A 20890-nucleotide genomic window follows, 5' to 3' on the forward strand; every position below is an offset into this window, starting at 1 on the left:
GCATTATCTTTTAGCTATGACACATATATTCATATACCTAAATAACATAAGCTAAAAATGCAAGTACTCATGAGATGCTTCTCTAACTAGTTCTACCCCAGTGTACCTAACCTAAGTGTAGTACAAGGTAAGAAGTAGGTGATGTATTCCTTATTATGGTAGGCTATAGTATGGTATGCTAAGTCTGGTATGCCAAGTCTGGTATGCCAAGAGTCCCTCTAGGTTCTAGTCAGGTCCATACCTTGAGAATGAGAGAGGTGGGAATCTCTTTCCGGGTCTCGAAGTCTAACTCCCCGCGAAGGAAGTCAGAACACTGGAAGCTGGATTCTCTGCGAGCAGGTATGACAGCGTCTCTTGTCAGTGCGTCAGGCCGGGACACGGGCTCCTCTAAAGTTGAGGTCTCCTCCTACTTGCTTGGGCAAGGGAAGGTATATTTAGAACTGGTAGGTGCCTGGGAATGTTAGCATTGACGTAAAGTCGGGCATAGGAAGATGTCAGGAATGAACCCTTAAGGAATAGCGGTTTATGCATAATAAATGAGTTCTTGGAGAAATCAATAATCCTGTGCTAGGGGAACTCCCAACAGCTTAAGGGTCTGATTTCTAAGAACTCGTTGTGACGTTGGGGTGGACGTATGTAGGTGACCATACCTGTATTTGAATAGCATGGCTAATGCCTAAATAAGGTCTGGGATCTTATGCCTATATAAGGGCAATGCGAATTGTGCCTATATAAGGACATGTTTCAGGAAAACCTATATACAAACACCTAAAGCGGAATACAACACTTCGATCTGGTTGCCCTTTGGAGGATTTCCTGTTGCAATAGCAGGTAAGGTTCATGCACCCAGGCATGTTCCACCTCCTTGGATATTGAGCAACAACAGTTGTGCCTTCAACTGTCCTCCAGAAGTTATTCATGTCATTTTGACAGCCATGTGTCCCTCAACCAGATTTGTACATGCCTGCTGTTTGGGTAAGTTTGTTACCTGGTGCCATTCCAAAAAGATTGATCCACTTCTTGAAATGTTACTTGTGTTGTCCCTTTCCCAGCCAGCCCTTCCTTTGGCCACTGTATAAAGAGTACGTGTCTCTTTCTGCCTTTTACGGTTGCAGGATTATTTACATATCCTGTTATGTGGTCCCGCTAAGGGTTAAAACATGTTTCCTCCTCCTTTCGTTATGCCTCTGAGACTTATATTTGTCCTCACTTTCCTCAGGTGTATGTCCTGTAAGCCCCTTCCAAGTTGTTCTCTCAGACTCCTTACCCTCAAAACAATCTTGTTGATATAACTTCAGCGAGCTAGAAGCCCTTCCTTTTAACCCTCCTTTTACAATGTTCTGCCCGGACAAGCTAGTCCTCCGTACAAGAGCTTCCTTCCTTCTGCAGGTGGTGACTCCATTTCATTTTTGTTAGCCCATAATCGTTGCGGCGGTGTTTGATCCACTTCACCCTTCTAGTGAGCTTGAAATATTTAATCAGTTGGATCTAAAAAGAACCCTCAGCTTTTATTGATTGTGCCAAAGACCACTGGGTTGACGATCATCTCTTTTATTTATTTATTTACTGCATTTATAAAGCACTACGATTATCCCCAATGGAATATTCCAGCGCTGGATCCAATATTACACAGCACCATGCACTAAAGCCCAACTGTAGGGAAAATAGCTAGGTCTTCAACCTCTTCTGAAATGTGAGGAGGTTCACTGTAGCTAAAAAAAAAAAGCAAAGCTGTGCAGAAACAAAACATCTCAAGCTGCATCTTACGCTGCATTAAGTCACTGGCCAAGAAAGCAGATCCAATTGTGGCTACCACTCTGTTGATTGCGAGGTGCGTGTTCTAGACCTTTGTCAGACTGCTAATTGGGCCTTTTGAATCAATTCTCAGGCAGCTGGGTCGAGGAGTTCCTGCCCTCGTAGTCAGCAGTTCAATCCTTTCCAAGGTGAAGCCCTTCAAAAACAATTGCTGAACAGGAATACCTTTAGTTCAGGGCCTTTCATTTGAAACAGTAGTTACAGATGCGCCTCTCCAGGGATGGGTAGCTCACATGGGTCCCCTAAAGCCTCAAGACACTTGGTCAGAGAAGTAGAAGACCAATCTATTGAAGCTAAGAATAATCCATTTGGTTCTACAATCGTTTCTTCCTTCATTCACAAACCACTCCCTTCTTGATCAGATGGAAAATAGAACAACAATATATTATCTTGACAATCATGCCAGGGACTTCTTTCCAGAATCTCAAAGCCATCTGAAAATGGCTAATAGTGAGAAACTTGAACATCACTGCTGCTCCCCTGCCAGGCATTCAAAATACAGATGCAGACTCCCTCAGTCGTATATTTCAAGAACATCACGACTGAGTCCTCAATGGTGACATCCCTACAAATAATTTTTCCAGATTGAGGCTATCCCAAAATAGATTTGTTTGAAGATGTAAAATTAAAAATGCCCAGGTTTGTCTTCTAAATTCTATTACCCATGGTCAAAAGAGAATGCCCTCTTGATTGGTTGGGCAAAGAAATTTCAGTATGCATTTCCTCCTATACGCTGATTCCCAGTGTTCTGATCAATCTTTATCATTCCTGGGCCCGAATGGCCCCAACAGTTGTGGTTTACAGACTTATACTTGTATCTGAGTGACCACAGAGGAGGCTGCAATGTAGAATGGATCTTCTAAACAAGTTTGCAAGCCAGTTCCTGGATCCCGACCTTCCATCATTGAACATAGCGACCTGGCTCTTGAATTCCTACAATATGGACATCTGAATCTGCTGCAGAACTGTAAGAACACTCTGCAAAGGGCCAAATATCCTTCCACTAAAACTTTTTACTTCTTCAAGTGGAAAACATTTTGCATTTGGTACCTTTGAAGGTTGCTTCAGTGGATGTCAGAGTGCGTCTCCACAGGTGGGAACCTTTGAGCTTTGATAAATATATATATATATCCAATTAGGAGGTGGAGGGGAAGAGTCAGAGGGAAGAGATTAGAAAGGCTTGTTTTGGGGGATCAGTATAGCAAAAGAGGTGTCAGATGGTGGGAGGATTTATATAGTTATATATTAATTAGTAAAGTGTTCCAAGATCCCACACGAGGTTGGGATTATTCAGTATTTATGAATGATGATGTCCCTGGAAGAGAACTAGGATTACAGGTAAGTAACTTTTCCTTTTTTTGAACTTGGGTACTGTGGCTAGTGGAGACATTTATTCATATCGATCAATAGAGAGGGGTTGCATGTCATCACAATAGAATTGCAATATATCCATCGTAATTGCTTACTGAGAAACTGGGTTTTTGGTTGAAGGGGGTGGAACCCCACTTGGGCTGTAACCATAACCCTTGCAAGGCTTTGCGTTTGTACCTATGAAGCTCTCAGCTGTGCGGTGAAGATTTGTGGGACTATGCATCAGATTTGTTTGATCCTCCGTTAGGCAAGGAGAAGATCTCTCTGATGCCAGCCAAGGGTCCAGGGCAGAGGGGGCACCTCTTGAGCTTCAGGACTCTGTCTGACAGAGACAAAGAGCAGGACTCAGGCAGGCCCAGTTGCAGCAGGTTAGCCGGGCAGTTGCAGGGAGGCCTCTGAAGCTTTTGTTGTGTCACTGTAGCTCACACAGTAGGCCAGCCAACTGACCTTTGAAGTCACTTTGGGTAGCCTGGAATTAAAGGCAAGTGGGTCCAATCTTCCATCTCAGACAGCAAGGCAGTGTTTCATGCAGCAGGGCAGTCCTTCTGTAACTTCCACACGTCCAGGAGTGTTCTATAGAGTGGCCCTGGAGGTCCAATATTAATAGTGTGTGTGTGTACGTGTGTGTGCGCACGCGCGTGTGTGATTGCGCGCGTGCGCGCACGCGTGTGCGCTCATGTGCTGTCTCTCCTAACCCCCGCATCTGTTTCTGGGAAGTTCTTCCCCTCAAGATGGCCCATTCTTTCCACACCTAAGCTCCCTTTGTGTTATTGTCAGGAAGCAATGCACAGCCCCTAACAGCAGAGCCTTCTCAGTCATGTCACCTAGGACACTGGCAGAAGGCATATATGGTTGGAACCAGAAAATGCTAACTTTCTAAAAGTGACATCTTCAGAGTTTTAACTGAAAATCTGACTTAAACATTAAAGCGGATTTTAAATTGCAATGAATTTGGGTATAAATAATATATCTTTATCTGCTTACAATGTAAATGAGCAAATATTAAATATAATAAGGCTTCTCCGTGTTAGTCAATAGGAGAGATAAGCCTTACAACAATGGAAAAATAACTTTAGGAGTTTTTCTCTGTCAAGACATGTAAATCTTAAGTGCACACGTCCAATTCGCTTTTTTTTTAATACAATACACCCTTCCCTATGAGCCTTTAGGGCCTACCTGCTGTGGCAGGCCTGAGACTTGTTTACAAAAGCCACTTTAGTAGATGACACTGAGTGTTGCAGGCCCACTAGTAGCATTTAATTTGCAGGCCATGGTTACATGTAGAACTTCATACCAGGGACTTAGAAGTAATAGTAAATTCAATTGCATTTTGGGTGGAGGCCAATTTTATTGTGTTTGAAGGAGAGATCACAAGCACTTTAACACTGGTTAGCATTGGTCAAGTACAGAGAGTCCTAAAGCTAACAAACAAATTCAGCACAACAGGAGGGAGGAAGGCAAACGTTTTGGGGGGATACCAACCCCTGGATGTCCGTTCTAACACCTGTCATGAACATGTAATGAGTAGTCATTTTAAAAAAAAATTGGCTTCAATTTTTTTTTTTTTATTGTATTAGTCAGGGGGAAGGAATCCGTCTACTCCCTGAAGAAAAGTCGGAGGCTCAGAATCTACTTCCCGACAATGTTTCAGATGAAGATCAAGAAAAGATCTATGGCATTCTTGGTCAAGCAATGTGTCGACCTGCAGGGATTCAGGCAAGTAAAAATTTCCATCGATCATTTTCTCAAAATAAGAGTTAAAATGTTTGTTAGGCTTTCACAGCTTGCATATACACAACATTTTTGCTTTTTTCATACCGGTGTTTCGTATAGGATGAGGACATGACCCTTCAAATAGCAGAAAGTGATGACAATGAAGAGGACAACATGGTGGATGTGATTTGGCGCCAGTTGTTGGCTAGCTGTGCTTGGCTTGCAGATGTGGATGAGAATACCTCAGAGGGTCTAATTAAGCTGTGGAGAAAGGTTGTTGATCGCATCTTCAGTCTCTATAAGTTGTCATGCAGTGCCTACTTCACCTTCCTTAAACTGAATGCTGGTCAGGTATGTAACAAAATGCAACAGTTAGGAAATATTTCTGCCTCCTATTGAGAACTTATGGCAGATGTTTTGCTGTTACTTTAAGTTTGCAGCAAACATACGGTTGATGTCAGCCGGCATTGCTTGTGCTGGTCTCTGAGTTGGTGTGTGAAGTGTCTTGATTTGTAACTAAATTGTTTAAGCTCAGGCAACCTTATTATTAAAGCCTTCATCCCATCAATTTCATGGATTTGAGCAAAAGTTTGACTAGGTCTCCCCATCTTTTTCTCAAGGCATTACCACAGCCAGTTCTATCTTTTCAAGTTAACTGTTCACACTGGTGATAAATTCATATTTCTCCTGCTTGTGGTTTCTACAACACTGCAAAGGTGCATAACTAAAAAAATAATTTGAGAGAAACGAGCCTTCCACACCAGTGTATGTTTTAAAATAAATTGTTATCATGATCACCATTAGCACCTTGATTTGTGCAGCATATAAATCAGATCTCAATTCTTAAACAAGAATTGTGAAATGTTGAATAGTTGACGTCCGTAAACAAGGGTCCCAAAATGATCAATTTGGAAAGGATTATTATTAGAGACATCTGTTTAACATCCACTGAAACCAAATGCAATCCCTATTTTACAGGGTTGAATCAAAGCAGGAAGTCCGAAAGATCACCAGAAAACCCACACATGACGCAGACAATTATGGGTTGATATATTCACTATCATATACCAAGCATTTGTATCCAATACAGCAATTTACTTAACTTTTTTAGTTTTGTTCAGTAGGCTGGCCACAACAGAGATATTACATACATTAAATTAAATGACATATACATGGTGAAAATGTAAAACAATTCCAGTGAACATACACACAATACATGAGACACTTTAAACATTAAGTGTCTGATGTTCAAACTCCAAAGTTCACAATATCCTTTATCCTAGTTTCCTATGTTGGGATAAATAACCAGGACATTAATCATTGTCGTTGACATTTTGACCCTATGTTTACGGGTTGCTAATTTCACATCACAGCGGGTCTTCCTCAGGACTATAATAGTGGACATAATGAGAGACAGTCTTCAAGAGTTGCAATTCAAACAAAAGACACACATTCAATTTACGTCTCAGCCAAGGATTGGCATCAATATGTGTATAAAGCCATCCACAACCCCATCCGGAGTTCATGCAGAATTATTTAGCAAATTCCTTCTAGTTCGTTCACTTCTTGAACAATATTGACTTAAATTTCGTGGAGCAGCTCACCCTCATCGCTCCGTGACTACTTGATTAATGTCCTGCGTCTTTCAGATGGATAAGTTACTTACCTTTGGTATTGCCTTATTTGAAAGAGACTAAATCTAGCCACAGATTCCTTACCGACGCACCCATCCTCCCCACTCTGCAAACTGATTCTCCTTTTCTTCTAGATACCTTCCATGCACCCTTGTGCCTTCGTTGGTTAAAAAAGAAATGATTACAAAAAGACAAACCAAACAACCAATGCTAATTATTATAAGTGTCTTTCAAAAAGGTTTCTTTTTGGGCACACTGTTTCTCCAGTATTGGGGTGTCTTTCATAGATTCACATGCTTGAATATTCCCCGTCGTCGAAGTGGGAGTCCCAAGGTACATAACAAAGCAATGTAGTAATAACATAAGCCTATTAGGCCTACAGGAAAGAAAAAACCATAGAGTTTTCATGGATAGACAACTTGTCACCTTTATAACATATCACTGTCGTTATGTTCTAGGTCAAATCCAGCCAATCAGGCGTCCGCACCCTCTAGAACCCTCTCCCCAGAGACTCAGGCTCTCAGATTTTCTACCGCACGTCGTGTGAAGGGAGTCTCCCTGAGCTTGCTCAGTTTTTTCATCTCATTTTTTACAGAGATTGAGTCTAGGATGTCTTCAACCAAGAAATCCCTCTTCAGACCTTGTGGGAGCTGTGGTAAACTGAGACTTCATTCTGAAGATCCTCACAAAAAATGTATTTATTGTTTGTATCCTGAACATTTGGTTAAGGACTGTAAAATCTGTAGAACCTTCTCACAGAAAACTTTGAAGGACAGAGAGGGGCGTCTCCTTCTGTGGCTACAGAAGCTGAAGACTTCAGAAAATCCTGTTTCTGATGTGGAGAGTGTGTCTTCTATCCAAACTGCTCCCTCTTTCAAGAGGTCTTCTGACTCTCAAAAGGTTTCTCCTCGTCCAAAAATGGTGAAGAAACAGCATGGAGAACCTTCAACTTCAAGAGGGATGATTTCCCCCCACAGGAGTCTCTCTGTTTCCCTGACGCCCCCGAGATCTGATTCTCAGGCGTCTAAGACTCCAGCTGCGCAGTTTTTACCTCAAAAACTGCCTCTCTCGTCGACGAGTTCATCTAGCCTTCCTCCGTCGACGAGAGCTGCCGTCGTCGCACCTACATCGACGACCTCGGCATCTATGTCTCTGAAGACGGCAGTGATCATGTCGTCGGCGTCTTCACCGTCGACGCTGGTATCTGTGAAGGTGAGACCCATTTCGTCGACGTTGCCTTTAACTTCGTCGTCGACGAGTATCAAGCATAAGAAAAAGCAGACATCGTCGACGAGTGCTCCGTCATCGAAGGGTGCTTCGTCGTCGAGAGCGGCTTCGTCGTCGAGAGCGGCTTCGTCGTCGAGAGCGGCTTCGTCGTCGACGGTGGCTTCGTCGTCGACGGTGGCTTCGTCGTCGACGGTGGCTTCGTCGTCGACGGTGGCTTCGTCGTCGACGGTGGCTCCGTCGTCGACGGTGGCTTCGTCGTCGACGGTGGCTTCGTCGACGACGGTGGCTTCGTCGTCGACGGTGGCTTCGTCGTCGACGGTAGCCCAACGGCGAATTTCAGCACCGGCAACAACGGCTACAGCTCCAAATCTGGCTTTAATACCATTGGACACATCAACCTCTCTACTCCAACGTCGACAATCGTCTCTGGAGACCCTCATGCCACTCAAACCACCTGTGCAACCTCCTGAGCTGCTGTTTTCATCTGACAATGATGAATATGAGGATGACAGATTTCGGCCTGCTCGCAGTCCTTCCGAGCTCTTGATTAAATGTCAGGACACTGATGATGATGATGAGGAGGATTTGCGACAAGAGGATCTCTCCTCTTATGACACGCATCCGGTTCCGCAACCTTCCATGGCACAATTGCCTTTAAGCCTGATTTCCAATTTGCAGTATATGCTTGATGATTACAATCGCCGTTTTCCACGGTCTGGGCATACCACTCCAACACCACAAACACCTCAACAATCTGTGTTTCATACGGAACCAGTAGTCACACCGACGCCAGTGACTCGTGAACAATCTCTTGGGGTTCCTCTTTTCACGCTTGAGGATGTTGTCGAGGACCAGGATGATGACGCTGACAAGGAGGAGGGTGAGCTGGACGATGCTTCCCTCCTTTCTGACTGGGACAACTATCAGATCCAAACACCTTCTCCCGCTGATCCCGCTCCTTTGGATTCTCCCCCAGTTGACATTGGTGGTTTCCATTTGCTCATGGAGAGAGCAGCTACAAGATTTCACCTCCCTATGACGACTAGAGAGGAAGATTGTTTTTTATATGACTTTAAGGACCAACATCAAAAGCAGGTCCGCTGCATTCCAATCATTGATTTCATATGGCAAGAGGGCCTTAAAATAATGCAAACCCCTAACTCGATTCCAGCCATCCTTCCTAGGATCGACAAGAAATACAAGGCTCCTCCAAATTCTCCTGCCTGTTTGACTTCGCAAACGAAGCCTGATTCTATCATCACTCAGGCAGCCCAACGCCGATCCAGAAATCCTTCATCGCCTGTGTCGGCACCTCCAGATCGCGAAGGTCGCAGACTGGATGGTATAGGGAAAAACGTTTCCACTATGGCGGCGGCAACGGTACGCGCCGCCAATTCTTTGGCGATCTTAGGCCGCTACGATCGCCAAATGTGGTCGGACATTTCATCTTTGATCAATCTAATTCCCGAATCATCCAGACCAGAGGCTTTGAAGATTCTCCAAGAGGGAGAGAGAATTTCTTCGGAGATTATAGATTGCGCCATCGATGTGTCCTCTTCTGGCTTCCGTCTTTTGGCGGGCGCTGCAGTCCTCAGGCGTCAGGGCTGGTTACGGGCCACGTCCTTTCGTCAAGAGGTGCAAACGAAGATCCTGGACATGCCTTACGACAGCGAATCCCTTTTCGGCCAACATGTAGATGATGCCCTTCAAGCAATCAAAAAGGACACTGACACAGCTCGTGCTCTAGGGTCTTTACAATTCAAAAAACAGCCATTTCGAGGCGCAAGAGGTCGTGGTTCCTCTTCTTCCTTTCGAGGCAATTCCAACCAGTACAGGCAAGGACAAGGCCGCTACTCCTCGCAGAACCAACAATCGTATCGACAGCAAAAATCCTCCAATTACAGGCAATACAGAGGCAAATCTTCCTACAGAGGAAAGGATTCCTCAAAGAAACAATGACTCTCCTTACCCTCACTCACGGACTCCTCCAAAACTTGGAGGTCGAATCTCCCGCTTCTTCTGCAAATGGTCGCAAATCACCACAGATCGATGGGTTCTCGATCTTGTGCGCAGGGGACACGCTTTGGAATTCATAAAGATTCCTCCAAATACTCCACCAAGAGGTCCCCCTCCTGCACATTTGAAGGAGCTTTTGATTCAGCTAAACATCTTATTGAGAAAGGGCGCGATCGAAGTGGTGCCAAAACTACAGAAGGGCAGGGGGTTATACTCAAGGTTTTTCCTTATTCAGAAGAAGTCGGGAGAATGGCGTCCCATTTTGGATTTGAGAGCCCTGAACAAATTTATCAAGACACAAACTTTTCGCATGTTGTCCCTACAAGAGGTCCTTCCTCTTCTCTCTCACGGAGATTTCATGACAACCCTAGATCTACAAGATGCTTACTTTCATCTTCCCATCTTGCCAAGACACAGAAAGTTCCTCCGATTCAGGGTGGCCGGACGGGATTTTCAATTCAAAGTCCTGCCGTTCGGCCTTCGTTCGGCTCCCCGTGTGTTCACAAAAGTCCTTGCACCGGTGGCAGCTTACCTTCGCCTTCAGGGAGTCCAAATCTTTCCCTACCTAGACGACTGCCTTCTGAAGGCAAAGTCCTTCGAACTAGCGTCAACACAAACCCGGGTGTGCAGCTCCCTGTTCCAATCTCTGGGCCTCACGCTGAACTTGGAAAAATCTCAGTTGCACCCAGCTCAAAACAGACTGTTCTTGGGAGCCATTCTGGATACAACTCTAGGGAAAGCTTTTGTGTCGCACGAACGACGACAATGTCTTCGCAATCTAGCGGCCTCTATCCATCTAAAAGAGTTTGTTTCTGTCCGACAGTTGAAGTCATTCCTAGGGATGTTGTCCTCCTGCATTCCTCTAGTCCCTCACTGCCGCCTGAAGATGAGACCTGTCCAAGAAGAACTGGACAAGCAATGGGCTCAGGTCTCCGGCAATTTCAACGACCTAGTCAGAGTTACTCCTCGCCTCAGAAAGGCTCTTCTATGGTGGACTCACGAAGAACATGTCTCCTCGGGGCGTCCTTTTCTGGCGGACTCTCCACAATTCACCCTCACCACCGACGCCTCTCTCGAAGGTTGGGGCGCTCACCTGCAGGGTCTTACTGTCAAAGGCAGGTGGTCTGTTCATCAAAAGACAAGACACATCAACCTGTTAGAATTACTGGCCATCTTTCTGGCTCTGAAAGCTTTCCGAAGCATCATTTATGGAAGCACGGTATTGATCAGAACGGACAACACAACGTGCATGCATTATATCAACAAACAAGGAGGCACGAGGTCCGTTCTGTTGTCCCTTCAGACCCAAAGGATTTGGAATTGGGCGATTCAACACCACATCGCCCTCACTGCAGTCCATGTTCCGGGAGCGTCAAAGATACTCGCGGATTCCCTAAGCAGATCCTCCACGACCAATCACGAATGGGAATTACACCAACCCATTCTGGATCGCATATTCCAGCTATGGGGTCCCCCGAATCTGGATCTCTTCGCAACCTACCTGAACCGGAAATGCCAGTTCTACGCAAGTTGGCTTCCCCAACCAAAGTCATGCGGGAATGCCTTTTTGATGAACTGGTCCAAAATTTATGCTTACGCCTTTCCACCGATACCTCTAGTCCCCAAGGTCCTACGGAAAATGAGGAGAGAACCCTGTCGGCTCATCTTAATAGCCCCCCCCCGATGGCCTCGACAAATATGGTTCACGGAGCTGCTGCTTCTGTCTCAGTGCGACCCAATCGTGCTTCGTCCTCTTCCGAATCTCTTGACCATGGAACACGGTCAAATTTGCCATCCCGATCCTGCGTCTCTACACTTAGCAGCTTGGAACCTGAGTACTTTGAATTTGTGAATATGGACTTCCCTGTGGAATGCAGAGAAGTATTAGCAAAAGCTAGAGCTCCCTCGACTGTAAAAACTTACAAACTCAAATGGAAACGCTTTTGTTCCTGGTGCAGTGATGTCAAAATTCATCCTATCCATTCCAAGCCTGAACAACTACTACCTTTCTTTTTGCACCTCGCAAAATCAGGCCTGTCATATGCTACCCTTAAGGTCTTTTTAGCAGCGATCTCACGATTCCGCCAAGATGGCTCGAACTCCATTTACTCGTCAAGAGTAATGAAACAATTCTTCAAGGGACTGTTTCGTATGTTTCCTCCGATACGTCGGCCTCCTCCTCCTTGGCATCTAAACATGGTATTGGCGCAGCTGATGAAATCGCCTTTCGAGCCTATACATAAGGCCAGCCTCAAACATGTCACCTGGAAAACTTCTCTTCTCCTGGTGCTTACATCCTCTCGCCGGGTCAGTGACTTGCAAGCCTTTACCATTAACCCTCCTTTTCTTCAATTTACTAAAGACTCTGTTCTGCTTCGCACCAATCCGGCCTATATCCCTTTTTTTTTTTTTTTTTTTTTTTTTAAATTTTTTATTGAGATCAGGACAGGAGAGCGGGACAGCACATAATAATTAGAATTACAGGCAATTAAACACATTGATCAAATCGAACAGGCAATACAAAGAAGAGCATGTATATACAGATCAACAACCGTATCAGTTTTATCAGAATCAACTCAATGACAAAACACAAAGAGAGAAAGAGAGAGAAGAAAAGAGAAAAAAAAAAAAAAGAATCCGGCCTATATCCCGAAGGTGCCATCTGAATTCCACCTCAATCAGCCGGTTGTTTTGAAAACATTTTTTCCTAATCCTCAGACGTTTGCAGAAAAGTCACTTCATTCTTTAGATATCAAGAGATGTCTCAAATTCTATCTTCAGAGAAACTGCTGCCATTCGAAAAACTGACCAACTCTTTGTCGCCTACGGGCGCATGCGGCAAGGTCATCTTGTCACCAAACCATCTATAGCACGTTGGATATCCTCTGCTATTGCCTTTTGCCATCAACAAGCAGGAAAACCTCTCGCTGCTGCTGTGAAAGCGCACTCCACAAGGAAGGTTTCTTCTTCCACTGCGCTGTTTGCTGGAGTTCCTCTTCAAGCCATCTGTAAAGCGGCGACATGGTCCAGCAGACACACCTTTACGAGACACTACTGTCTGGATGCTGCAGACAACACGGATACAGCTGTGGGACAGGCAGTCCTTCGTAATCTTTTTAAATAAGGTGAGCCTCTGTTGCTTCCCTCCTCCTGCATACAAGATACTTTTATTTCTTTAAATATTTATGTATAAGATGGTATAGATATATTTACGTATATATATATCTAATATATATAGATAGACATCGATTTTATGCATATAGTCTTTGCACTGTCTATACTACTATTTGGCTTCTTCTGTACCTTGTATTATTCTGCTACTACTGCTCACTACTCTTATTCAAGCATGTGAATCTATGAAAGACACCCCAATATTGGAGAAGAACAAAAGTTACTTACCTGTAAACTGTGGTTCTCCAGTATTGGTGTCTTTCATAGATTCACATGCGACCCACCCACCTCCCCTCAGAGGCTCTTCCTTGTATTTGACTTTATGTCACTCTTGTGCTACGAAAATCTGAGAGTCTGAGTCTCTGGGGAGAGGGTTCTAGAGGGTGCGGACGCCTGATTGGCTGGATTTGACCTAGAACATAACGACAGTGATATGTTATAAAGGTGACAAGTTGTCTATCCATGAAAACTCTATGGTTTTTTCTTTCCTGTAGGCCTAATAGGCTTATGTTATTACTACATTGCTTTGTTATGTACCGTGGGACTCCCACTTCGACGACGGGGAATATTCAAGCATGTGAATCTATGAAAGACACCAATACTGGAGAACCACAGTTTACAGGTAAGTAACTTTTGTTCTTCCATTGCAGTTTCTATACGTGGCTCCGCATTTTATCATGGAAAGTAGTTACAGAAGAAACTGACATCAGCTCGTCAGGCTAGGGCTTATATGGACTTTGACAGGATATTATCCGGTGGGCGACGTTGTCACGGAGTTGCCTGACGCCCTCTACCAACGTGCCGAGGTACTGCTGTAGAAGAATTTCAGTATCCAGTCTGGCGCCCGGGGATAATTCAAAGATTAGGAATCTGCACTAATCTCTACCAGATAAGTATTAAATACATTTACATTTAGCATGGACATCTTTGTTCTTAAACACTCTCTATACTCTTTTCTAACTCGCCTGTGGGGAAAAATATCTAACAAAGGAGTCAATACCCATGCGCAGTATCACCGAGAGGAGGAGTCACCCAGTTTTGTGACTCGAAAGACTTGGAAGAAAAACCAGCTTGCGCAACTCTGGACCCAACACTAGATGGCAGGAGTATGCAGAGCATGTGAATTTGCAGTACTACAAGCCACGACCATATGCTTACAGGGTAACCAAATCCTTTCATAGCATTTGTTTGTGTAGCTACTCATGCTTTGCATACTCCTGCCATCTAGGGCTTGGTAGTTGGGAAGTGTTTCTTTGAAGAAAGTCTTTCAAGTCACCAGATGCACTGTGACTCATCCTTAGTTGTCAATTCTTACAGGCAATAAATCCATGTATTTTTACACCATCTGTTTGGACTTGCATCACCGGTGCTTTGTGTTTTGTTGTGTTCTTCATTCTTCCGCATTGGCCCATACGGTGAAATTCAATTCTGATTTTCAGGTAATCGTCGTCCAGTTTATTGTGAACAGCGTCCGCAGACCAACTTAACCATAGGCTCCCAACCTTAGGGGCTTGGAGCCCTCTTCGAGGCCACGCATCCCTCGTCTTCAACAACTTCTCCATAGAAAATGCACTCAGGGTGATGGAATTCCAATACTGTCCCCAGTACCATGCCAAAAATCTGTTGTCCGATCACAATGAGTTATGCCATCTCTGCCTCTCCTCTGACCATGACCATGACTATGCTAAATGCCAGGCCTGCCTCGCCTTTCCCTCAAAGGCTTTCCAGTGTTGACCCGGAAGAAGGTAGTCTCTTCAAAAGGTGCAACTGCAGGCCTATGAGGAAACTACTGACATTTTCAGAGAAGAGGTCCAGTTTAATGATGAAGAAGGTGAGAACGCCGCACCCTTGGGATTTTTCCCATAAGCCATTGCCGACCCAAGAGGCGCTGCTTTCCATTGACTCAGACCATGGGGAAGAACAAGATGTCTCTTCATACCTCTACAAACCCTCACACTCAAACGAAGACCTCCGCAACCGTTGCGAGTATGGTCGGCACTGATCCCCACGCCAAGTATCTGAAGAGTCCTCATACAGAGACAGAGCACTGTCCTGGTGTGGTTGAACATAGTCCTACTACCACCTCCACATAGCCTTCAGTGCCTCTGCTGCCTTCAGGCTTCGGTGAGCACCATGCAAAGGGTTTAGGGCCCACTCTGCTCCCGGTACTGGGCAGTGATCATTTTCGATAGTCAAATCCCAAGATCGTTTACAAACTTTGAGGACCTTTGAAGCAATAAACACCCTTGACAGCACAGAGGCCAATCTCGATCCAGAATTCTCCGTTGACTCTGAGGATGGCACTGGTGCTGTAACAACCATAGGCATTGATGATTCCATCAATGGCAGGCTTATGTAACTCTGGGCAATTGATCCTACACAGACTGCAAATTGCGAAAGTGACTGTTCATCCACTCCCAGGCAGGGAGACTCTCCAGAAAGCTCCCTCCAACTTTGCCTCGAAAGAAGAAATTCAATTTCTTGGAACAGCTAGCTTATCAGCCCCCTACAGCTTCTGTGCCCAAGAAACGCAAGGAAGGGAGCACCAGCCCTCTCACTGTTTCACTTCCTATTCCATCATCACGATTGTCTCCACCACCACCTTCCAGACTACCACCTCCATTGCCCCCACCCTCACCAGAGGGGTTCCCCCACTCCTCCTGTGGGAAATGCAGCTCATTTCACTCAGCCGACCCTAACGAGACCCCATTTGACCTGGTTCTCGCGGATGACTTGTGGAACAACTACCATGCTGATCTCCAGAGGGAATCAAGTCCTGGACAATTACTGTTAGGATTTCTGCCTCGGATGACACAACTGCGTTTCACAAGGTCACTCAATGGGCAGCCACTTTCCACAAAGTGTATATGCATGTCCTCCACAAGGAAGACTTTGGAAACATTCTCTTAGTCATAGAGAACCTTATAGATTCTCCTGATGTTGAAGGGCATGATCAAATCTGCCTGGTACCTTCAAGAAGCCTGTTAAGACCAGAGTGATATCACTACGGGTAGAGAAAGTGCAAACCTGCTTCCAGTGACCCTGCCTACATCAGGGGTCATGCCCTACCAGCTCCCTAGTCATGCGTACTGCTTGCAAGCGATCTGTGTGCAATGCTTCCCTGCCTGATACGGAGAACAATTGTCTGGATACTTCTGGGAAGGGTAGCATTAAGGGCCACCACCCACTGGAGGATAGCCAACTCAGCCAGCCGCCTTTCCCGCTATGACAGGGCTCAATGGGGGGAGGTGCAGGAGTCATTCAAGCATCTCCGAGAGAAATTCAAAAAGAGGGGGAAAAAATAGTCGCAGAGGGGAAAAGGATCCCAATTTCAAACTTCAGGACTGAGGTGCAACACCGTCTGTTCCACCTGCTAATCGATGCAGAACACCTGTTCAGCCTACAAGTTGAGCAGACGTTTGAGAAAATGAAGGAGATCACGGACACCACTAAAGTCATGGATTCCCTTGAGACTCCATCACCTAAGGGCTCCTTCGCCAGAAGCAATATAGGGCAGGCACTGAAGCTGCTTCACCAGACCCTCCGCCCTCATTTCAGAAGCAACTGCAGTCACACCATTAGCAGGTGACACAAGGATACACCAGGAGTGCCAATAGGGTCCACAACAGCAGGGGTAAAGGAGGTTCTGACAAAGAGACCTACACTTCCAGATATTGACTCTCCCTCTCTCGCCCCAACCATTCGAAATATGTCAGGGGGTAGGCTTTAGGATTTCCCCTTAGGGGGAGGAAATCATAAAAGACAAGTGGGTGTTAGTGATGGATTGCCATGGCTTCTGCCTAGAACTTCACAGTTCCTCCCAACATTTCACCCTGCAATCTCAACCTCAGCAGTGACCATTTTTATCCTTCTGCAAGAAGAAGTGAAAGCGCTCCTCCAAAAGGTGCTCATAGAGCTGGGGCCTCCTCACCAGCAGGGTAAGGGGTCCTACTCTCAATTTCCTCATCCTCTAAAAGGACTGCTCCTTCGGGGATGACTCATCTTGGACCTCAAGCTCCCAAATTGCTACTTCATCTCTGAACATTTCCATTGGGTTATGCTCCAGGATGTCATTGCTCTACTGCAACACGGTGATTACATGGCAGCATTAAACCTCAGACAACTACTTTTACATCCCCATCAATCCTGCCCCCTGGCACTACCCTGACTAAATGGTAAGTGATCATCACTACCAGTGCATGATACTCACCTTTGGAGTGGCCACTGCTCTAAGGGTACTTACAAAGCGCCTATTTGTAGTAGCCGGTCACCTGCTTTACACTACTTTGACAATTTGGCTGATTAAGAATGCAAGCAACAATTCCTAACAGACACTTGGACTACCATCTCCTTCCTCATGGCCACATTAAATGCCACCACAATCCAGCTAAAGCTCTGTCAAATCCAGCCCTTTCTAGGTTCAGTGCTAAACTCAGTCAAAGGCTAAGCCTATCCTAGTCCACAGAGGGTTCTATCCTTCCAGCAGCTATTGCCCCTTTTTCAGCCAAACCTTCAACTCTGTCAGTACCTTAATGCTCTTGCTGGGCATGATGGCTTCCTGTATCACCATATTACCCAACATGCTTCCGCAACAATACTGCCTTTATGCTCAGTGATCACGAGTGGTGAGTCAGTGGGAATAACTAGTCTGTATGTGCCCATTGCTTTTTGTTGCAGTGGAACAATACTTTGCTGCAGGATCTTCCTAAACCCCATTCCTCAAGTCATCACCTACGACACCAATCTGAAAGAGACATGTTAGTGATAGATTCTTTACCTTAGAATATCCCCAGGCGTCAGACTGGATTCGGAAAGTTTTGCTAGCAGTACCCCTGCGCGTCAGTAGGTGGCGTTGTGCGGCTCCGCATCCGTCGCTGGCGTCGTAAGCGCCGAGATGACGTCACGAAGACTACTTAGGCGCCACCCATGCGTGCTGACGTCAGTTCTTTCTTTTTCCATGCCACCAAGCGCAGATCCGGTTAGAGCACGAACCTTAGTCACTTTTTGACTACCCCTTTTGAGACTTTTGTCTCCTGTACTCCTTGGTGCACGTAGGGATGCCTGGATATAAGTCTTGTGGGGCCTGCCGTCGCAATATGTCGGTGGTGGACCCCCACGATGTCTGCCTCTACTGCCTGGAGACCGACCACGACTCCCGGGTCTGTCTGGCCATGGACCTGAAGGCCTTGAGTGAGCGGCGCCAGAAGCTACTGGAGGTCCGGCACTCGTCTCAGCGCAGGTCCAGGGATCGTTCCCGGGATCGCTCCCGGGATCGCTCGCGGTGCCGCCTTCGCTCCTCGGGCTCCAAGTCTTCACCCTTGGATTCGGGTAAGAGACGACACAAAAAGAAGTTGAAGCGAGTTCGCTCTCCCACTTCTCCCGTTGGTCCTCGGATGCGGACGAGGGGGACAGGGGTTCTGCCCCTGCGGCTCCTTTGGAGCTTGGGAGCCCCGCGGCCTACCCACCTTCCCCGGGTTCGTCGGCGACTCCCGAACAGGTGCAAGAATTTCTTGCTACCATGGACCGCATCGGGCTCCACGGTCCGTTGTCCGGATCCTGTTGGTCCGCCGGTGGATCCCGCTTCGGCGCCACAGGATCCTGCGCAGTTGGCTCCGGCCCCGGCGCTACAAGGTCCAGCGCTGCTGGCTCCGGCCCCAGCGCCACCCTCGGCTCCGTCCCCGGCACCGCAGTGGGTGTCATTCGTCCCGCCCTTGCCCAGGTTCCAGGACCATTTTGTTCCGACCTGGGATCCGCACTGGGGCTCGGCCCCAGCCGGTGCTGTTCCTGGCGGCGTTTCCGACGCAGTTTGTTTCTTCTCCAGCCTCAGCTCTGCCGCCACGGTCTGTTCCCCATGCAACAGAAGTGGAGGATGACTGAGAGGAGTCCTCTGACCCTCTTGCCTGTCAGTGTGACTCCGAGCAGGACTGGGTGGACGACTTGGAGGATGCCGGCGACCTAGATGTATCCTCTGACCTGGGGTTTTGCTCTCACCCGCCTACCATGGAGGAGGGCGCCTCCTACACGATGGTGCTCCATGGGGCAGCTGAGGTCCTCAACCCTACAGTGGCCCTCAAAACTAATCTCCTCCCTGAAGTGCTCCAGACTGGTCCACTTCGTCGGAGCCCCTGCTACCATTTAACAACGCCCTCGCTGACGTCTTGCTGGGCACTTGGTCGCGGCCAGCCACAGGGGCCCCTGCGGATAAGAATGTCGCCAGGCGTCATCGCCCGGCGCCTGGTGACCCCGTTTTTCTGAACACTCATCCTACGCCTGAGAGCCTGGTTATCCAAGTTTCGACGTTACAGAGTGCCTTTCCCATGGCTCCGCCGGATTAGGACTCTAAGAAGCTGGAACAGTTCGGAAAGCGGTTGTTCTCTTTGGCCAGCTTGGGGCTGCGATCAGTGAACACCGCCTACTTTTTGGGCCGCTATTCCCACGCGGTGTGGGATACAGTTGCACAGGTGTTGCCTCAGTGTCCTGAGGAGACCCACGCTGTGCTGTCCCAAGCTGTTGCTGAGGGTAAGGATGCGGCTAAGTTCGCCATTCGGTGTGGTTTGGACACCGCGGACTCACTGGGTAGGGCGATTTCTACGACTGTGGCGCTTCATCGCCACGCCTGGTTGAGATCTACTGGGTTCTCGCCAGATGTCTAAAGCTCGCTCATGGACATGCTCTTTGATGGCACTCGCCTGTCTGGCGATAAGGCTGACAGTGCACTGGAGCGTTTTAAGGACTCGCGGGCCACGGCCAAATCCTTGGGTCTTTCCGCAAAAAGCCCGGCCACTCCTGGGTTTCGTTTTCTTTTCGTGGCCACAGCAGAGACGCCCAGGCACGTTCTTTCAGCAAGCCTGTGCAGAACCAACCTCAGCGCAACCGCGGACGCAGCTTCCGCAGGGGCGGGTCTGTGAATCAGCTTGGGGGTCAGTCCACCTCCGCCCCTGCTGCTTCTACCTCCAAACCTTCCTAATCCGAGCTTTGTGGAGCACCCCACGCCGGTGGGTGGCAGGATCCGCCACCACCTCCCTACTGGCACGATATCACGTCTGACAAGTGGGTGTTGCAGATCATCCGCAGGGGATACTCCCTTCCCTTTCAGTCCTCCCCTCCAGCCATGCCACCTCGGTGCCACCGCATGTCGGGGTAGCACTTGATACTTCTCCAGCAGGAAGTCACGGCCCTCTTGGCCAAGAGGGCCATCGAGTGTGTTCCTGGGCCGGAAGTAGGGAGTGGTTATTATTCCCACTAATTTCTGGTCCCCAAGAAGGACAAAGGGGGCCTGCGCCCCATCTTGAACCTCCGGAACGTCAATCGCTTCCTCCGGAAGGAGAAGTTCAAAATGCTGACTCTGGCTCAGGTCCTGTCTGCCCTAGACCCTGGAGACTGGATGGTAGCGTTGGACTTACAGGACGCATATTTTAACATCCCCGTCCTGCCAGCCCACTGGCGTTAACTGTGGTTCACAGTAGGCAAGGAGCATTTTCAGTTTACCGTACTCCCCTTTGGCCTTACCAGCTCCCCTCGGGTGTTCACGAAGGTGATGGCGGTGGTCACAGCTCACCTGCGCAGGTCGGGGGTGTCAGTCTTCCCTTACCTCGATGACTGGTTGTTGAGGGCGGGCTCGCCCCAGGCAGTCGTCAACCACCTTCAGACTACGGCTGACCTCCTGCATTTTCTGGGGTTCTCCATCAACGTGCCGAAGTCGTACCTGAGTCCCTCTCAGTAGCTCCCCTTCATCGAAGCGGTTCTGGATTCAACGCTGTTTCGGGTTTATCCTCCCGAGCAGCGAGTCTGGGATATTCAGGTTATGATTCCGATCTTTCTGCCTCTGTCCCGGGTTTCAGGCAAGATGACCCTCCGGCTTCTGGGCCTGCTGGCCTCCTGCATCCTGCTGGTGACAAATGCCAGATGGCATATGCGGGCTCTGCAGTGGGGCCTGAAGTTCC

General features: G+C 47.4%; 1 protein-coding gene across 1 annotated transcript in view; it reads left to right on the forward strand.

The window, feature by feature from the left end:
• The window catches only part of SMG1 (SMG1 nonsense mediated mRNA decay associated PI3K related kinase), a 1471505-nt gene that overhangs the window by 739558 nt on the left and 711057 nt on the right, over window positions 1-20890 (forward strand). The window contains exons 33-34 of the mRNA XM_085628855.1: window positions 4764-4902; window positions 5020-5250. Coding sequence (XP_085484981.1) covers window positions 4764-4902; window positions 5020-5250 — 370 coding nt within the window. The remainder of the gene's footprint in view (window positions 1-4763; window positions 4903-5019; window positions 5251-20890) is intronic.

This window comes from Triturus cristatus, chromosome 10, assembly GCF_964204655.1.
Source record: "Triturus cristatus chromosome 10, aTriCri1.1, whole genome shotgun sequence".
In the NCBI taxonomy this organism is placed as follows: domain Eukaryota; kingdom Metazoa; phylum Chordata; class Amphibia; order Caudata; family Salamandridae; genus Triturus; species Triturus cristatus.